Source organism: Haliaeetus albicilla, chromosome 2 (assembly GCF_947461875.1).
Source record: "Haliaeetus albicilla chromosome 2, bHalAlb1.1, whole genome shotgun sequence".
Classification (NCBI taxonomy): domain Eukaryota; kingdom Metazoa; phylum Chordata; class Aves; order Accipitriformes; family Accipitridae; genus Haliaeetus; species Haliaeetus albicilla.
Window position 1 is genome coordinate 62,370,105 of NC_091484.1, and position 14,880 is coordinate 62,384,984.

The 14,880-nt window shown below is 40.6% G+C and overlaps 1 protein-coding gene across 2 annotated transcripts in view; it reads left to right on the forward strand.

Moving 5' to 3' along the window:
- APBB1IP (amyloid beta precursor protein binding family B member 1 interacting protein) overlaps nucleotides 1-14,880 on the forward strand; it is a 72,530-nt gene that overhangs the window by 44,279 nt on the left and 13,371 nt on the right. For both annotated transcript variants that reach the window (XM_069777369.1, XM_069777379.1), the window contains exons 9-10: nucleotides 45-188; nucleotides 3,519-3,629. In XM_069777369.1, the coding sequence (XP_069633470.1) occupies nucleotides 45-188; nucleotides 3,519-3,629 (255 nt within the window). The remainder of the gene's footprint in view (nucleotides 1-44; nucleotides 189-3,518; nucleotides 3,630-14,880) is intronic.

Consider the following 14,880-nt stretch of genomic DNA (forward strand, 5'->3'; position numbering starts at 1 on the left):
GCCTAAATCAATTTACTTTGTGTATTATTATTCTTGTTGCACAGGAAAGCTTCTGTGGGACATCTGTCATTGTGCCAGAGCTTGAAGGGGCCCTTTACTTAAAAGAAGATGGAAAAAAGTCCTGGAAGAGGCGTTATTTTCTTCTACGAGCTTCTGGAATTTATTATGTACCCAAAGGAAAAACCAAGGTCAGGAAGCCAAATAATCCTTTTAGCGGTAAAACAATTCATGGAGGTGAAAGTGAAGAACTCCCAAGGTGATATTTTAAGAGCACTGTCTGGTGCATCTGGGAGGGTCAGGGTTTTTTTGGTTTAACTTTGACTACGCCACTTGTGCAAATATTAGAATGCAGTCACTGAATCCTGTCACGTTTCTCTCCTTTTGATTTCTATGGTTAGATAAAAGCATTAATGAAATAGTACTTCTCCGGAAGTCAGTAGGGGAAAGAAAAACAGCACAGCACCCTTCAACTGGTGTTATGCTGCCAAGATGCTTCACTGTTATATGGGTTCCCTGTGGAAGAATATTTTAAAAGTTCTCAAATAAACTAATTTCTTATCACAAAAAAGGTGGAATTTTACTTTGTTTGATACTGACTTTCTGTGCCAGTAACTAGCATGCAGAAATGCTATACGTTTTTTCCTACAGTGATCTTTACCTAGAGAATGCATTGTGCCTTTTAAGGCTTTTTAAGACACCCCTTTGTGTAGAAAGAAGTGAGACAGAAGCATCCACCTGACTGAATCAAATGCACTGACATGTAGTATTGCAAAATATTTAAAGAGTCTGAATGCCAGCACTGGAGAAGCAAAGGGGTCCTGGGCATGTTGCATGTAAGGGTGGCTGGCTTCTCATTTCCACAGTGATGAGGTAGAATAGTGGCTTCTGGGACTGGTGGTATTTTATGGGTTTTTGTGTTCTGAAAAGCACTTCTGTTACCAATTACAGCTCTGATAATGCTTCATATTTGAAAATTCTGGTGCTGCTGATGGAGCTTTACTGTTATGATTTGTGCTGTGAAACTTAACTGTTCTGTTATTCCCTGACTAAATTACAAAGAAAAAAAAAAGAGCTTGTAAAGGAATGTTGTGCTGCTGCTCCACTGATCTGTGTTTATAATCAAATCTCAGCAAAACACAGACCTAGATTACCTTGCTGCTTTCACAGCAATTTATTTTGACTTTACCTGACCATGAGATAACAGCTTTCAATCCTCAAGTCATGTTGCACACACACAATATCCTATCAATTAGGAGCTAGAATGCTATTTAGAAGGCACTTAAGGTGGAAAGAATGTAAGAATATTCAAATGAAAAGTCCATCTTGGACATTTCCTTGTAGCCTGCCTCCAATGATGGCCAGTAGCACAATGCCAAAGCAGGGCAAGCATATACTGATAGTTAGCCAGCCTTTTTTTATCATCCAGCGATTCCCATTTCAGTGACTGTACATCACAGTGCAAATGAGGAAAGTGCTTTCTTCTTTCAGGTGGTAGGCTGCAAACATAGGCTCAGGACAGAGCCATGCGGTCACCTTGTAACAGCTGTTTAACGCTTTATTGCCTGTTGGTCGTTACAGCCTGTGTACCACCCTGCCTATAACTGAGCTATTTTAAGGAACTGTGTGACTGCTTCAAACTCCCTATATTACCAACTCAGCCACTCACAGAGATTGAGGACCTTGAATCTAGTTCTTTATGAGACAGTCACAGCTCTTTAAAATGGTACTACAATCAACTGTTTGCTCTTGCTTCTGTACAGCCTCACACAAAAGGATGCATATGTCCATGCCTCAGCCATTCCAGAGAAAGTCAAGTCTCAGCTCAAATCTGTGTTTAATGGTGATTCAAGTTAGTTACTAGACTAATTCAGGTTAGGAGGCTCAGGCACACATCTTTTGTGGAGACAGTATTCTCTAGCAGATGAGCAGGGTGCAGTGAGGGTGCTAAACATCTTAAAGCACTGCAGCAGAATTTAGTAGAGCTCTTCAGTCAAAGCCCTTAAATTATGAGAGTTCATCCTTCATCAGGGTGGTATGAAGAGTGCACATGCACTTTGCTGAAGTCATTCAGTTGTGGGTAGAGTGATCTTTCATTGAGGTACAGAAACAAACAGTTGGCGGACAATAGTATCTTCAGCTGCTGCAGCTGTTTTCAAATTCACCATGTAATCATATTTTCACTTGTTAGAAAAAAACAAAGAAGTGTGGCATACTTTTGGCACTTTGTGTTGGCTGTAAAACACATTGCAAATGGGAAAATACAGGAACAGGTTCAGATAATTTTACACACGTGTCTGGTGTCTTTTGTTGTTTGGGGTATTTTGTTAACAAACCAGGCACCAGTCAGCACTGCTGTCTTAATTTCTTTCTTCAGCATTACTCTACTTTTATGCCATTCAAAAACATGCTGTTAATGGACAGAGTCACAAAACAACAGAATCAGAATCGCAGATAAAATTTTTAAATTTGTTTCTGTTAATTGTGTTGCTTTGTCGTGTTAACATTGCAGAAATACTAGCAATATGTGCCTTTGTCCCTTGCATAAAAATTTGTTCCTTACTTAGAAGAAAATAACAACCGCGTTCATATTGGTCTTAATTGCCATTACCTGGTTCATAAAGGAAAGGAACAACTCATTTTACTGCATGGGTTTGAGCACATTAAGAAAATTACAGTGTTGGAAAATCCTATGTCCACACAGTCAATGACAAAATCCCTGACGTCAGCTTCAGGGGAGATAGGGGAGAGAAAGAAGCCCTGTCTACATACAGTGTGGAGCGTTTCCTTTCCCCACAAACCTTACTTGTGAACTCAATATGTAAATAAACCCAACTCAAGGGCGCATTGTAATGAAAGTATCAGTTAAGAATAAGAACAGCATAAAAGAACCATCATATGCATAACTATAGAGAGGGGTTGTGGTTTGGTTTTTTTTTCTTTTTTTCCCAATTTCCCGATTTCTCAGTTTAACCAATAGTGACCATGTGACACAGCCATTTTTGCATTTCCACTCAAAGGATTGCAAAAGTTATGCTTTGGATGCAGAATTCTGCACTGAGAAGCATGCCAGCAACAGGAACTTGTTACTTTAGCAACATATTGTGAACAAACATACATTATGATAAACAGAAAAGGAATGATACCAGGATATCTGAGAAAATTCAAAGCAAAACAGATGAAAAGTGTCTGTATTTTCTGATGAGAGAGAGAGAACATGGTGTTCTATTTGGTCTTATTAGCCATAAGCCAAAATCTCCACACAAAGCAATAAAGCACAGCAAAACCAGAACAACAGGAGAATGTTGCACCGTGTTATATATTGTTCCTAATTGTACTGACCCTCTTCCAATTGTTAAAGAATGCACACACTTAAAATTTATCTTTCTTCAGTCAACTTCTTGACAGTTTAAAAAAATAAAAAGCATTGGCATTCATGCATTTGAAAAAAGTCCTATTAATGAGTTTCACGTCAAAATCCAGTTTGTTCTAACAATGATGTGCTTGGTTTTCATTTGTAGACATCACGGGATCTGGCATGCTTCATTCAGTTTGAGAATATGAACGTTTATTATGGTTCTCAACACAAAGTGAAATATAAGGCACCTACAGATCACTGCTTTGTCTTAAAGGTAACGTACAAGAAAAATAAGTTCTGCAAATGTCACACACAGTTTCTTTTATATGTAAACATGTTCTAAGTTTGAAGCTTCAGGGACCCTGATGAGATAGAATATCTCCTGCAAAAAGTCATGTCTATTTCCTTCTTCGCTTCATTGTTGATCAGCAACATACCTTTAGAACCTTTATTTTAAGACTGGTAGTCCTATGATGTATGTCTACAGTGCATCTGTAAAGTTGTCTTCAATACAAGCCTGAATATGCTTCCAGTGACTGACTGTTCAGGTGTCTGGACACATCTGGACAAATAGCACCCAAGGCAGATGTATAATAAGACTGGCAGTCCCTAATGTTGACATTATGAGCACTATAGACTATATACTAAAAAGTATGTCTACTTTTATTTGCAGTGTAGTCATACCTGTTGAGTGGTTTGTTGAACTGAGATGCAAAATCTTGCAGGAATAGACATCTCAGATGGTATATACTATTGCACAACTATTCGTGGTAGGAGGGCAAAAGACATTGTTCATCCACTCATGAAAATCAGTGCTTGCTGTTGAGGTAAGTAATATCTCATTGCTGCCTCTCCAGGTAATAGCACTGCAAATAGGCTGGGAATTCTGCATTCCTCTCAAGAAAGGAAAAGAAGCCCATGCTTTTCACATAGTTTAGATAGCAGAAATGAAGCTTTGAAGTTGCAGTAATTAGGCCTTGCTTTCTATCTGTCACTAATACAGATTTTAGAATACAGTGGGATTACTGTGTACAAGATAGAAGATAATCTTGTTGCTCCTTCTCTATTTAAAGGCCTGCAGTGCAAACAAGGTGTTAGAAAACACAGTATCTTGCCATCTCAGAAAAAAGTACGGGAAACATTCACATCAGAGGTCACTTATAGTACCACACTTCTGGCTGTAGCTGCACACTTACAGCACTATTTTATTCACTTTCAAAATGTGTGCTAGCCTGATTTACACATGGCCAAGCAGAAGTGGTTTATGGACCCAGACTTATTTTCTGAAGCAGATGTATCTAATTAACACAGATGAGCAGTTTTAATACTATAGTTCTCCACAAAATGCTCTGCAAAACGACTTTATCCTTTTTTTGTAAAACAGGGGTGAGCCTTCTGAAGTTAATGGGTAACCATTATTTCTGAAAAATACAACTTCTAATAAAAAAAAAAAGGGAGCTGATTTAAAAAATAAGGGGAAATTGATTTTCTAAAGAGGTGACTGGTCAAAGAAGTATCTGACTAATTTACTAACAGTTTATTCACATTCTGTTCAGATTTTTGAAGTGTATATAGTAATGCATTTAACTGTTCACAGTGATTAGGAAAACTTTCTGGACTTACTGCCATCTTTTGTGAAAAGAGGTATGCTATAAATAAGAACTTACACCAAAAAAAGTCATAACTAAAATACTTGCTTTATTGTGTGGTGTTAGCACTGTACCCTCAACATGATGTGAAGAACAAGATCAGAAGCTCACTAGGGGAAGCTTTATGTGTAATAGGCTTATAAACATATGAAACCTACTTAGCAAAACTGTTTGCTCTGATGCTTCTAAAATGTGTTGGCAATATACCAGAATAAACATCATATTGATAAGATCATTATATGCAAGCAACACTACTTAGTGATGAATAGATCATGTTACAATGATTGTTCTTCGTTTTAATTCCCACAAATCAGCATTTGATAGATTCTTGACTGGCTAAGTTTCAGACTTGGCTTCTTTTAACAGCTGTCTCTTGCAGTGGCTGGAGTTGGTCAGGAAGTATGGGCAAGTATTGATATCTTCAAATCTTCTGTTGTTTCAAAAGTGGAAACCTCCCACTTGGGGTGACTTTCTGAGGGTGATGCAATGGAGAGTTTCATATTTATTGAATTCTATATATACTTCTTTGAAGGCATGCAGCTGAGATGAGTTCTGTCATATCCTCTTACCTGTGGAGGTTGGAGCTGAGAATGTAATACATCTTGAGAACTGTGGGCTGAGGGAAAGAGCAAAGTTAAATGTTTGTGTCTCTGACTGGATGCTTGGTGAGACAAAAGTGTGTGGACAGGAACATAGAGCCATTTATTACACTTGGTCACATTTTATTCCTGTCTGTTTTTATTTGGAAGAAAATATCTCTCTTGCTGTGAGACACTTGTCCTGAGATGTCAAAGGAAAATAAACCATCATCCTTGAGATATTTCTCATCCTGACATATTTTGAGAATAAAGTCCTCATGATGAAACAATACTTTTGCAGACAGGTGCAATGAGCAAAAGGCAATAGATTTAACAGGTAAACATTTGTCTTTATTGTACTGGTATCCTAGTAATTTTGAAGGAATTTGGATGCCCAGTTCAGTCCAAGGTAGATGGAAATTTCTCCACAGCCAAGGCTGCACTGCTGTGTCTTCACAGCACTCCCATTCCCCTCTCTGTGCCTCAGGACAGTGAGCTCTGCAGAGGTTCTCTTCCAGTTACTTGTTTGTGTTGTCTGCAGGAGAAGATTATCTGTCTTTAAAGCAAATGGTGGAAAGTAATTGGAAGAGTAGCAGCCATAGCCCATGCTAGCTGTTCACTGAGGATGGCTGTAAATCAAGGAGGTTTTCACATTTTGGAAAATAGGTTAGTCTGAAGCCTTTATTAGCTCCAGCAAGCTGTAACATCACTTAGAAAGTTTTTGCATAATAGCATACCACTACATTTTTTTCAAAAATTGTTGCTTTCTGAGGACCTCCTTAGGAACTGCTGTGTCAAAAGAGTGAGCAGTCATAAACCAAGTTAATTGCTCTGTAATGTTTCAAATGTAACAAAAGAAACTGCCCAGCTCAGAGGCAGGAGGCTAGCTTGTACTTTATAGTGCAGGAGAAATGCAAGGACTTGGCAGCTTCAGCAGTACCTTGCTTCTGTGCTAGGTGGAAAATCCTGCTGAATTCAGAACCAGACATAATTTCCCAGCTTTGAGCATTGAGTTGAAAAAATACCATATTTATCTCTGGTTAAGCTAATTGGCATCCTTACTTCAAGAACAGGGAAAATGCCCTTTGTTCATTCAAATGGCAGCAAATGACCAGTGAGATAGGCTGATTTGGAGTCGAATATGGCCTCACGCTTGAAGGAAGCATCCATTCTTTTCCTCTAGTCCCCATTTGAATGATGAGCCTTCTACACAAATAACTAGGCTAAACCCAGTAACATTTGTACCTGCCTTCAAAGGTCCTGTCTCATACTAGCAGGGAGAAAAGATAAAACATTTCTTTTTGCCTCCCCCCAGCCTTGGTCATCGTTATGGTCTTTATGGAGGGAAGAGCCCTTAAGAGATATTATACGAACGAGCAGAGCATTCCTGCCATTTTTGCATCTATGTGCCAGGCATCCCCAAGAACTTACGGGAAAGAGGAACCGTATAACTAATGTTAATGACAACACTGGTGACTTGGTTTTAGCTAGAACAATGAGATTTCTCACCTTGTCTGACCTGCCCTGAACTATATGGGTTTTTGCCTCAAAGTCTTCATGACATTTCTTTGAATGTTGCTTCACCTTGATCTCTAAATGGGATGTGGACTTTTTCTCCAGTTTCTTCTCTTAGACTACAGTGAAGTGAGGGGCTTGCAGAGACGGTGAGCCTTTGGTCCTAGTGCCTGTCCCAGCTAACATGCATCCAATCACCGGGAGCCAGCAGCTCCCTCTGTCCTGTTTCTTTTTTTAATCTAGCCATTTAATTTCAGCTTCAGTGGTCATACCTGGGTTACTTAGCTGATGCTGGCTTGGGTACTGGTGTTAGTGTAGCAACAAGAAGATCATGCACATCATGGGCAGGTTGCTTTGATACGAGGTAGGTTTTGCAGCCTGTGATGTTGGAGCTGCACCTAGACTAGCTATTTTAAACTAGCTCAAATATAAATCTTCTTCTGCAGATCCATCCTGTGGGATGTTCCTCTTACAACTAGAGAAGCATGTTGTGTTGCGAGTGCTCCTTGCCTGTAATTTCTTCCTGTTACATCAGCACCCCATTGTATATACTGTAGCTCAGAACAAAAATGGGGTGTGTTTTGCTTATTTGTCAACCATCGAGACACTGAGGAGATAATGGGGAAAAGGGTGGTGTGCCAGAAACAATTCAAAAGCACATCACACTGTCTACCAGCAAAAGAGAGCACACTTTGCTGAGCTTATTCAGGAGTTTCCTTTCAGGATGATTCAGGAGACAACTTAACAAACCAGTCGCTTCCTCATATCAGCTCCTCTCAGGCAGCAGAATGCCCAGCTGGGACCAACCAAAAAAGAGCACAGCTGGCTGGTTGGTGTCAGAGAGCAGGGTCACCTTTAGCTGTCCATGTGCAGCAAACCAGAACTGATGAGGCTGTGTCCTGAGGACGAGAGCGCAGCCTGGCACAGAGGCTCCGATGGAGTTGGCTTTCAGGAATCCTTAGGTTTTGCAGCAGCTATAAAGCTTGAAGAACTGTTTTATTTCCCAGTAGCTACTTGGTCTGTGCTGAGCTATAACTTTCTTAAACTGAATTGTTCTATACCACTGCTAAACAAGCCTTCCTCCCTTAAGGGAAGTCCCACATTTAGAAAACAAAAAACAACATAAAGAACCCTCAACATATTAAAAATAGAGCTTCCAAATAAAATAAATACTTTGGGGGCATCTGCTCCTGTAAACATGCAGATTCTTCCTATTTTCTACTCAGCCTAAATGTAATGCTTACAAAAATTTAAAGATCCCATCCTTCACTTTGACATCAGATAAAGTGAGTCTTTTCTTAGTAGAGACCTCCATATGCAGAAAAGAGGAAAGGAAAGGGCAGCCAAGTGTGAAAGAAGACCCTCGCTCAAACCTGCATCTGTCAAGGTCAGATCTGTCCCCCTGTTCCAGGCAGAGGAGGTGGGAGAGGGTACCAGCATGGCTCTCCCCGCCACCCTTCGGAGAGTGCTGGCCACTCCTGGGAGAGAAACGGCGAGGGAACAAAAATATCTCTCCTTCACAGAAAAAGAAATTTCACACACTGCACGCTGCAAGTGCACAAGTTAGAGTGGTTTGGTTCCTCACAGTTGCCTTTGCCTTTACAAATGCGAATTTTTATGCATAGATTCCCTGTAGATCTTTTCTGTCACCATCTACTATGTTACATGGGAAATGCTGTGGAAATGGATGAGACGTTTTATGATTTATTTCATATTCTGAAGCTGAAAGCCCTCAAAACCAAGAGATTCCGCCATGAAGGAAGGGATCTGTTCATTATGCTAGTGACAGCATCCATTGCACTGCACAGAAATTGTGAATGTAATGTTTATCTTGTGCATTAAAAGTGTCTCTGTGTGTGTGTGCACACGCATGTGCACGCTAGTCCAGGAGCTGGTTTTGTCACACCATGCTGAAAAATCTTTCAAAGCAGACAAATAGCAAGGTAATCTATATGCAAATTTGCTGGTTTAGTCAGTCTGATGTGCCTGTGACAAAGAGTGGATTTAATTATAGTTTATTGGTGCTGGTTGTGCTTGAGTAATCTGGAGGTAATGGTGCATAATGCTGAATTAATCTAGGATGAAAAAAATTGGTTTCCTGGGGATAAACTGAGACAAAGGCAAATCATCCTCTATTTCCACAGCTGGGTACATTCTCCTGAGCAGTCTAAACAAGCTAAGTTTTCCTGGTGTCATTTGGAAACTTATGGTTTTTTAATAAAATTTCTAATGATCCAAAGAATATTGGAAGTAAATTTTCAAGAAGAATAGCTTCGGTTTGCAACAGTGGTGTCATTCCAGCAGGTAATTTGGTCTTCAGTTGCTCTGCTCCTGATTCCCTCCTCCCTCACACCCAGTATGCTCTGTCGCAGACTGAGTCATGTACATAATGCATTCAACACAATGACAGTTAAGAAGGTAGAAGGTGAGAATTAGCAGTGTTTGAGATAGAAAATGGTAGGAAAAAGATGTAGAACAAATGGCTAGTGCAGGAAACGAGGATACAAAACAGGAGATTTTCTATTTCTTTATGTGATTTGAAATTTTTATATTGGCATGAATGATTCAGATAAATATTTCAGAGTAAAATTCATTGCTAGTTAAACTGAAAAAGCAAAAGCAGAAATACTGTCATTACAGAACACTTTCAGATATGTGGGATTGCAGTCCTAGTACACGCATACAGTTTTGCAAGATTAATGCATAAACAATGGGGAGAGTAAGGACAGAGAATGGACAGAGAAATGGAATATAATAGCTTTGGAAAACATTATTTGCTGCATAAAGCAGTCATCTTTCGTTACAATGGCTATTGCATATATTTTTAATGACCTAAAAATTTTGCCTCCATCATTAGAGAAATGTAGGTCAAAAGAATAATTTCCTTACGATAGGGCAGTTACTAGTTTATCTATACAGTTCACACGTGTCTTCAGAAGATCAGTTAAGCCTGGTCATCTTAATGCAAGCAGTGCATAGCATCAGAGTTTGACCACATTTAATAGTAGACGGCAAATTTGAACCAGTTCAGTGTGATTTTTGAAAGGTGCTGAATATTAATTCTACTTGCAGTTTTGGGAGCCAGAAGAGTCTCAGCTTTTCTGAGAAGCTAGCTCAACATAGCACAAGTTCATCAGTAGAAGATAAGGTATCCAAAAACATTGACCATTTTGTAAAAATTTGGCCTAAAGCCAAAGCTTTTGATCCAAAGTTAGTCACTCTTCATGCTTCTGGCTATTGTTTCTGTCTCAGAGACTGAGCAATGATCCATATATTTTGGGGCAAAGAATCCAATGAGATGCTTGAATAACTTTAGTTTACTTTTTATCTTCAGTGTTGGAAGAAGGCAAAGCAAAAGAACATTTTATTGGGATAATCTCTAATTTCATGCACATGTGGCCTTTAGTAATTTGTTTTGGCACAAGCCATAGAAACCACATCGTTCAGTTCCCATTTCTTCAGGTTTTCAATGTGCTCTATCTTTCTTTCCTTAGGCAAAGAGTTTACTTTATATCTGAAAATGTAATCTGTGCACAAATATTTTTTTAAACCTCTCCAGAAAATAAGCTTTTTATATTCAAGTGCTTCTCCTTTCTTTATCTCTAGACAGTTGGTACTTGTAGAGGAGACAGTGGATCAGAGGAGAACAATAGATTCTGCTCCAAACCTTTTCAGTGCTTTTCCAGGTGGAACATGGCACATCCTTTGCAGCCTGACATTTGAGGTGCTCAGGCCTTAATAAGTCACTGGACAGGTGTCCAACACTTCCAAAAATCAGGCCCAATAATGTCCCTAATTCATCATTATTAAGAGTTTTGACAATAACAGAGAAAAAAGTTCACTGTAGTCAAATTATGTTGCATTTTAATACACTATGTTATTTTGAAGCACTATTCCATTTTTCTTCTGTGAGAAAAATTCTGGGGCCCCTTTCTACTTGAATGTTACCACTTTTCATTCAAACTATGACTTCTGGGGTGGTTGCTTTTTAAACACTTGTCTTTCATAATTCATTTTGGTGCTGCATGTTTCAGATGCAAAGGTGATAAGCCTTTCCAGAGGAGGCATTTTCACGTTGCTGTCAGATGATTTTAATGACCTTTTCAGGACACAGTATGCACCACATCACAAAATAATTTATCTGTCTCTATGCGTGAGACATGTAAACCGTGGCATACTGAGGTTAGTGTTACTTTGCCTAAAAATACGGTATTTCTAACATAACTGTCACGATTGATTTTATTATGACCTCTGTTAGTCTCACAGAGATTATGAGGGATTACAGGGATTATGAATCTAGTTTAGCAAAACCACATTTGCGTAGTGAGTGACTACAGCTCCTTATGTCGGCGTGCTGTACTAAACAACTATCCTGAGATGCAGGAGCTGTGAAAGGAGGAAATTGGTTCACATGGATCTTCACACCAAGTCATCATTTCCAGGGACTTTCAGCTCTCCAGATTCTTCTCTGAATTATCCTGAGTCAGCATTTTTATGTACTAGCTAATAGATTTTGCATGTGACCTGAAGTTTTTAGTGGAGAGCCGAGTTTGTAAAGGTCAGTGTCGAGAGCAGATACTTCTGCCATTTGTACTGTCAAAGTAATTTCATTATGGTACAGTTCTTCCCAAGTGAGCAAGCTGCTGGGGTGGGGTGTGACAGTTCTTGGCTGAACCATTATACCTTCCTCTCCAAAGTAGCATGCTTCATGCATCTGAAAACCACAGGAAGCCAAATGCCTCCATCTGAGCCACTTTCTGATAATCTTTTACAGGTATAAACCTTCAGTATTAAGCTTGGTGCTGCTGGTGTTCGGTCCCGTGGTCTGGGCTTGCACACAGCTGCAGTAGGCAGCCTCTGCACTGGCAGCATGGAACAGTCCTCCTTAGCCCTGACCCAAAGCCCAGGAAAGGTAATGGGAATAATTCCAGTCAACCTCAGTGGGCTATGGATCTAGTACAAAGTTATGTTTTATGTGTCATTGGTAAAGTTACACATAAAAAAAGAGCCAGTGCTGCTGCTGCTTCTTGGAAAGTGAGAGTCAAGACAGTTCTTGGCCGTTAACGAAGCAAAGATATAGACTGCCTGCATGGCTTTGAGGTGTTTAACCTTCCTTATGAGAGCTGGGTGTTCAGCAGTTTGCCAGTTTCATCCCTAATTGACAGAATATACTTGTGACTCTGCATTTAATCATGGTTGCTGATTGGAGTAAGTTAATCAAGGAACTGATTGGGGTAATTTGGAATAGGCCCCACTGGTGAGTGTCAGTAGTTAAGATGGATTGCACAATGGAGACAATAGCTGGTAAAAGGTAGGGTGGAGGGTAGGCAGTAAATAATTCCCAAGTTGTCCGGCAGGGGACACTGTAGCCTTGTTCAATGAGAGTTCCCTCTCAACTGCTCAGGGTGGTGAGAAGCCCACAGTCTCAAAATATTCATAGACAGGGTAAGTGGTGAGGCGAGGAAGCTTGCTGATGACGCTACATTATTCAGATCGAGGAAAAGGCAGACTGAAGAATTCTGGAAGGCCATTGTGAGGCTGAGGTTCTCGGCAATAAAATGTTAAATAACACACAATCTAGGTATACACACAGCAATGTGCATAGGGACAAAAGCAATCAGAACTTCACCTGTGAAATTACTAACTTTGAGTTGACCTGTACTATTCAGGAACAAGATGCTGATATGGTATATAACTTGATGAAAGCTTTGTTTCAGTGCTCAGTGGTGGTCAGATATGTAAATCAAGCGTTAGGAATGATTAGGAAAGGCACAGTTGATAAAACAGCAAATGCTGCCATACCATGGCACAAGTCCATGGTTTTTCTTCACCTGTGCACCTGTTCTGGTCCTCATATCTCAAAGAGGATATAATAAACTTGGAAAAGGATCAAGGAGGAGCAACAAGGATAAGCAAAGGTAAGGAATGACTTTGACTTGAAGAATGACTTCAGAGGCTAGAAGCCTGTAGGCTGGAAAAGAACCAGCTTGCTAGGAATATGATGCAGATCTCTAGGCTCAGGAGTGGCATGGAGAGGTGTGGATAGGGGTCAGCCATTCGGTGTCTTCCAAAACAAGAATGTTACACAAAGCTAGTAGCAGTCAGGTTCAGAGCAAAAGGAGGTGGTTCTTCATAGAGTGTGTAGCAGACCTGGGAAAATTGTTGCTGAAAGATATGGATGCCAAAACTCTCTCTGGGCTCAATAAAAAGCTGAAGAAGTACCTGGAGGAGAAATCCATTGAAGAACCTAAATATGGCAAAACCCTATCTGGCTCAGAAAATCCCCTGACCTGAAAATAGTTGCAGATAGGGAGAGTACAGAGAAGGAAGTATCATATGTGCTTGTCTTGTTCTTTCTCTTCCCTCAGTATCCATTTGTGGCCACTGTCAAGGTCCAGATACAGGGTTCAGGGACCTTTGATCTGACACAGTACGGGTGTTCTTGTGACACTGGTATTTCTGTAAGGTGCCCCAGAGGAGAGGTCTGCAGCAGCCCCTCTGAGCTCCCCAGCAGCAGATCTCCATGGCAGGGCTGTGTCTATGTGCAGCACCATTACCTAGCTTGCTCTATGCTATGCCCTCCTCTGCCTTGTTTATGCAGTGTGCACTTTCTTTCACATGTTTGCATGAATTATGTGTTAAATTATAGAATTCTTTTTTTCTTTTTGTAATAAAAAACTGTTGGTAGGTGTGGTGTTTGAAGATGAGGGGAGATATGTAGACTCACTGGACTTCGTTGTCATGAAAGGGGGGGGGGGGAAGCCTTGCTTTTTTCATTTTGAAAGCTTTGGGTGCCATCTGCTGGGTTCAGTAGGACCTTACACACTGGAGCAAAATTGCGAGTTGCTGGTTGAAAAGTGCTTGAAGAATTGAATTTACCCAGGGTTGCAGTGTCTTTCTTTGCACCTCCTGGTTCTTTTGGCTCTGCTGGTGATAACATAACCCAGGTCTATGGGATGTACTCTGCCACACAGAGAAGTGCCTGCTTACAGTTCCCTTTTAAAGATACCATTCAGACTGAATTCTCTAACGGTTTTCACTGTGTTTGGTCACATAACGGAGAAGTGGTGGAAGGAAATAAGGATTGCCAGGCATTGTGTCCTGGCCACATATTGCAGTAGCAGAGCCCACTCTGAGCGGTGTTTAGGCTGTCTGAGGCTGCTGGAGACGGGGACAGGCAGACGCTGGGGAGCTGGAGAAGGCTGTTTGTTTAGGGGCCCTGGTTACTGCCTTAGTTTGATATGTGGCATAGGTGTATAGCAGCAAGATACAGGCCTGTACATTGACACAAGGTATTAGAATAAGGTAGCTGTGAGCCCTTCCAGAGGACTGAAGTGGACTTTGCATATTCATCGTCCAGGGGAGATGGCCAGCTATGTGTTTGCAGAAAAATGGCGAAAAACGTGGCCTGTGTGAGTAGCTGAGTTCAAACACTCAGGGACCTGTAATGCAGTTCCCACAGCACTGCCTTGGGACACATCTGTCACTGTTGGACCCCTCAAGAGTAATACCCTTTTGTTTTTTTCTTCCTCACAGTTATCTCCCTGATGTGTTCATTCTTGCTTGGTAATTTGATGATACAGGGCTTTGGCAGCAATACTGGCTTGGATGGTCCCATCCTCTCATCCATCCCTTGCTACCTGTTCTCTCCCCACGCCGCAGTGCCCCTTATCCCCATGCTGTATGTGAGGCCATGCTGTGTACTGCTGGGTGTTAAAAAAATATAAACCAAAACTACAGCATGATGAAATGGGTTGTATTTAACCCAGACCAGTTCCTTTTT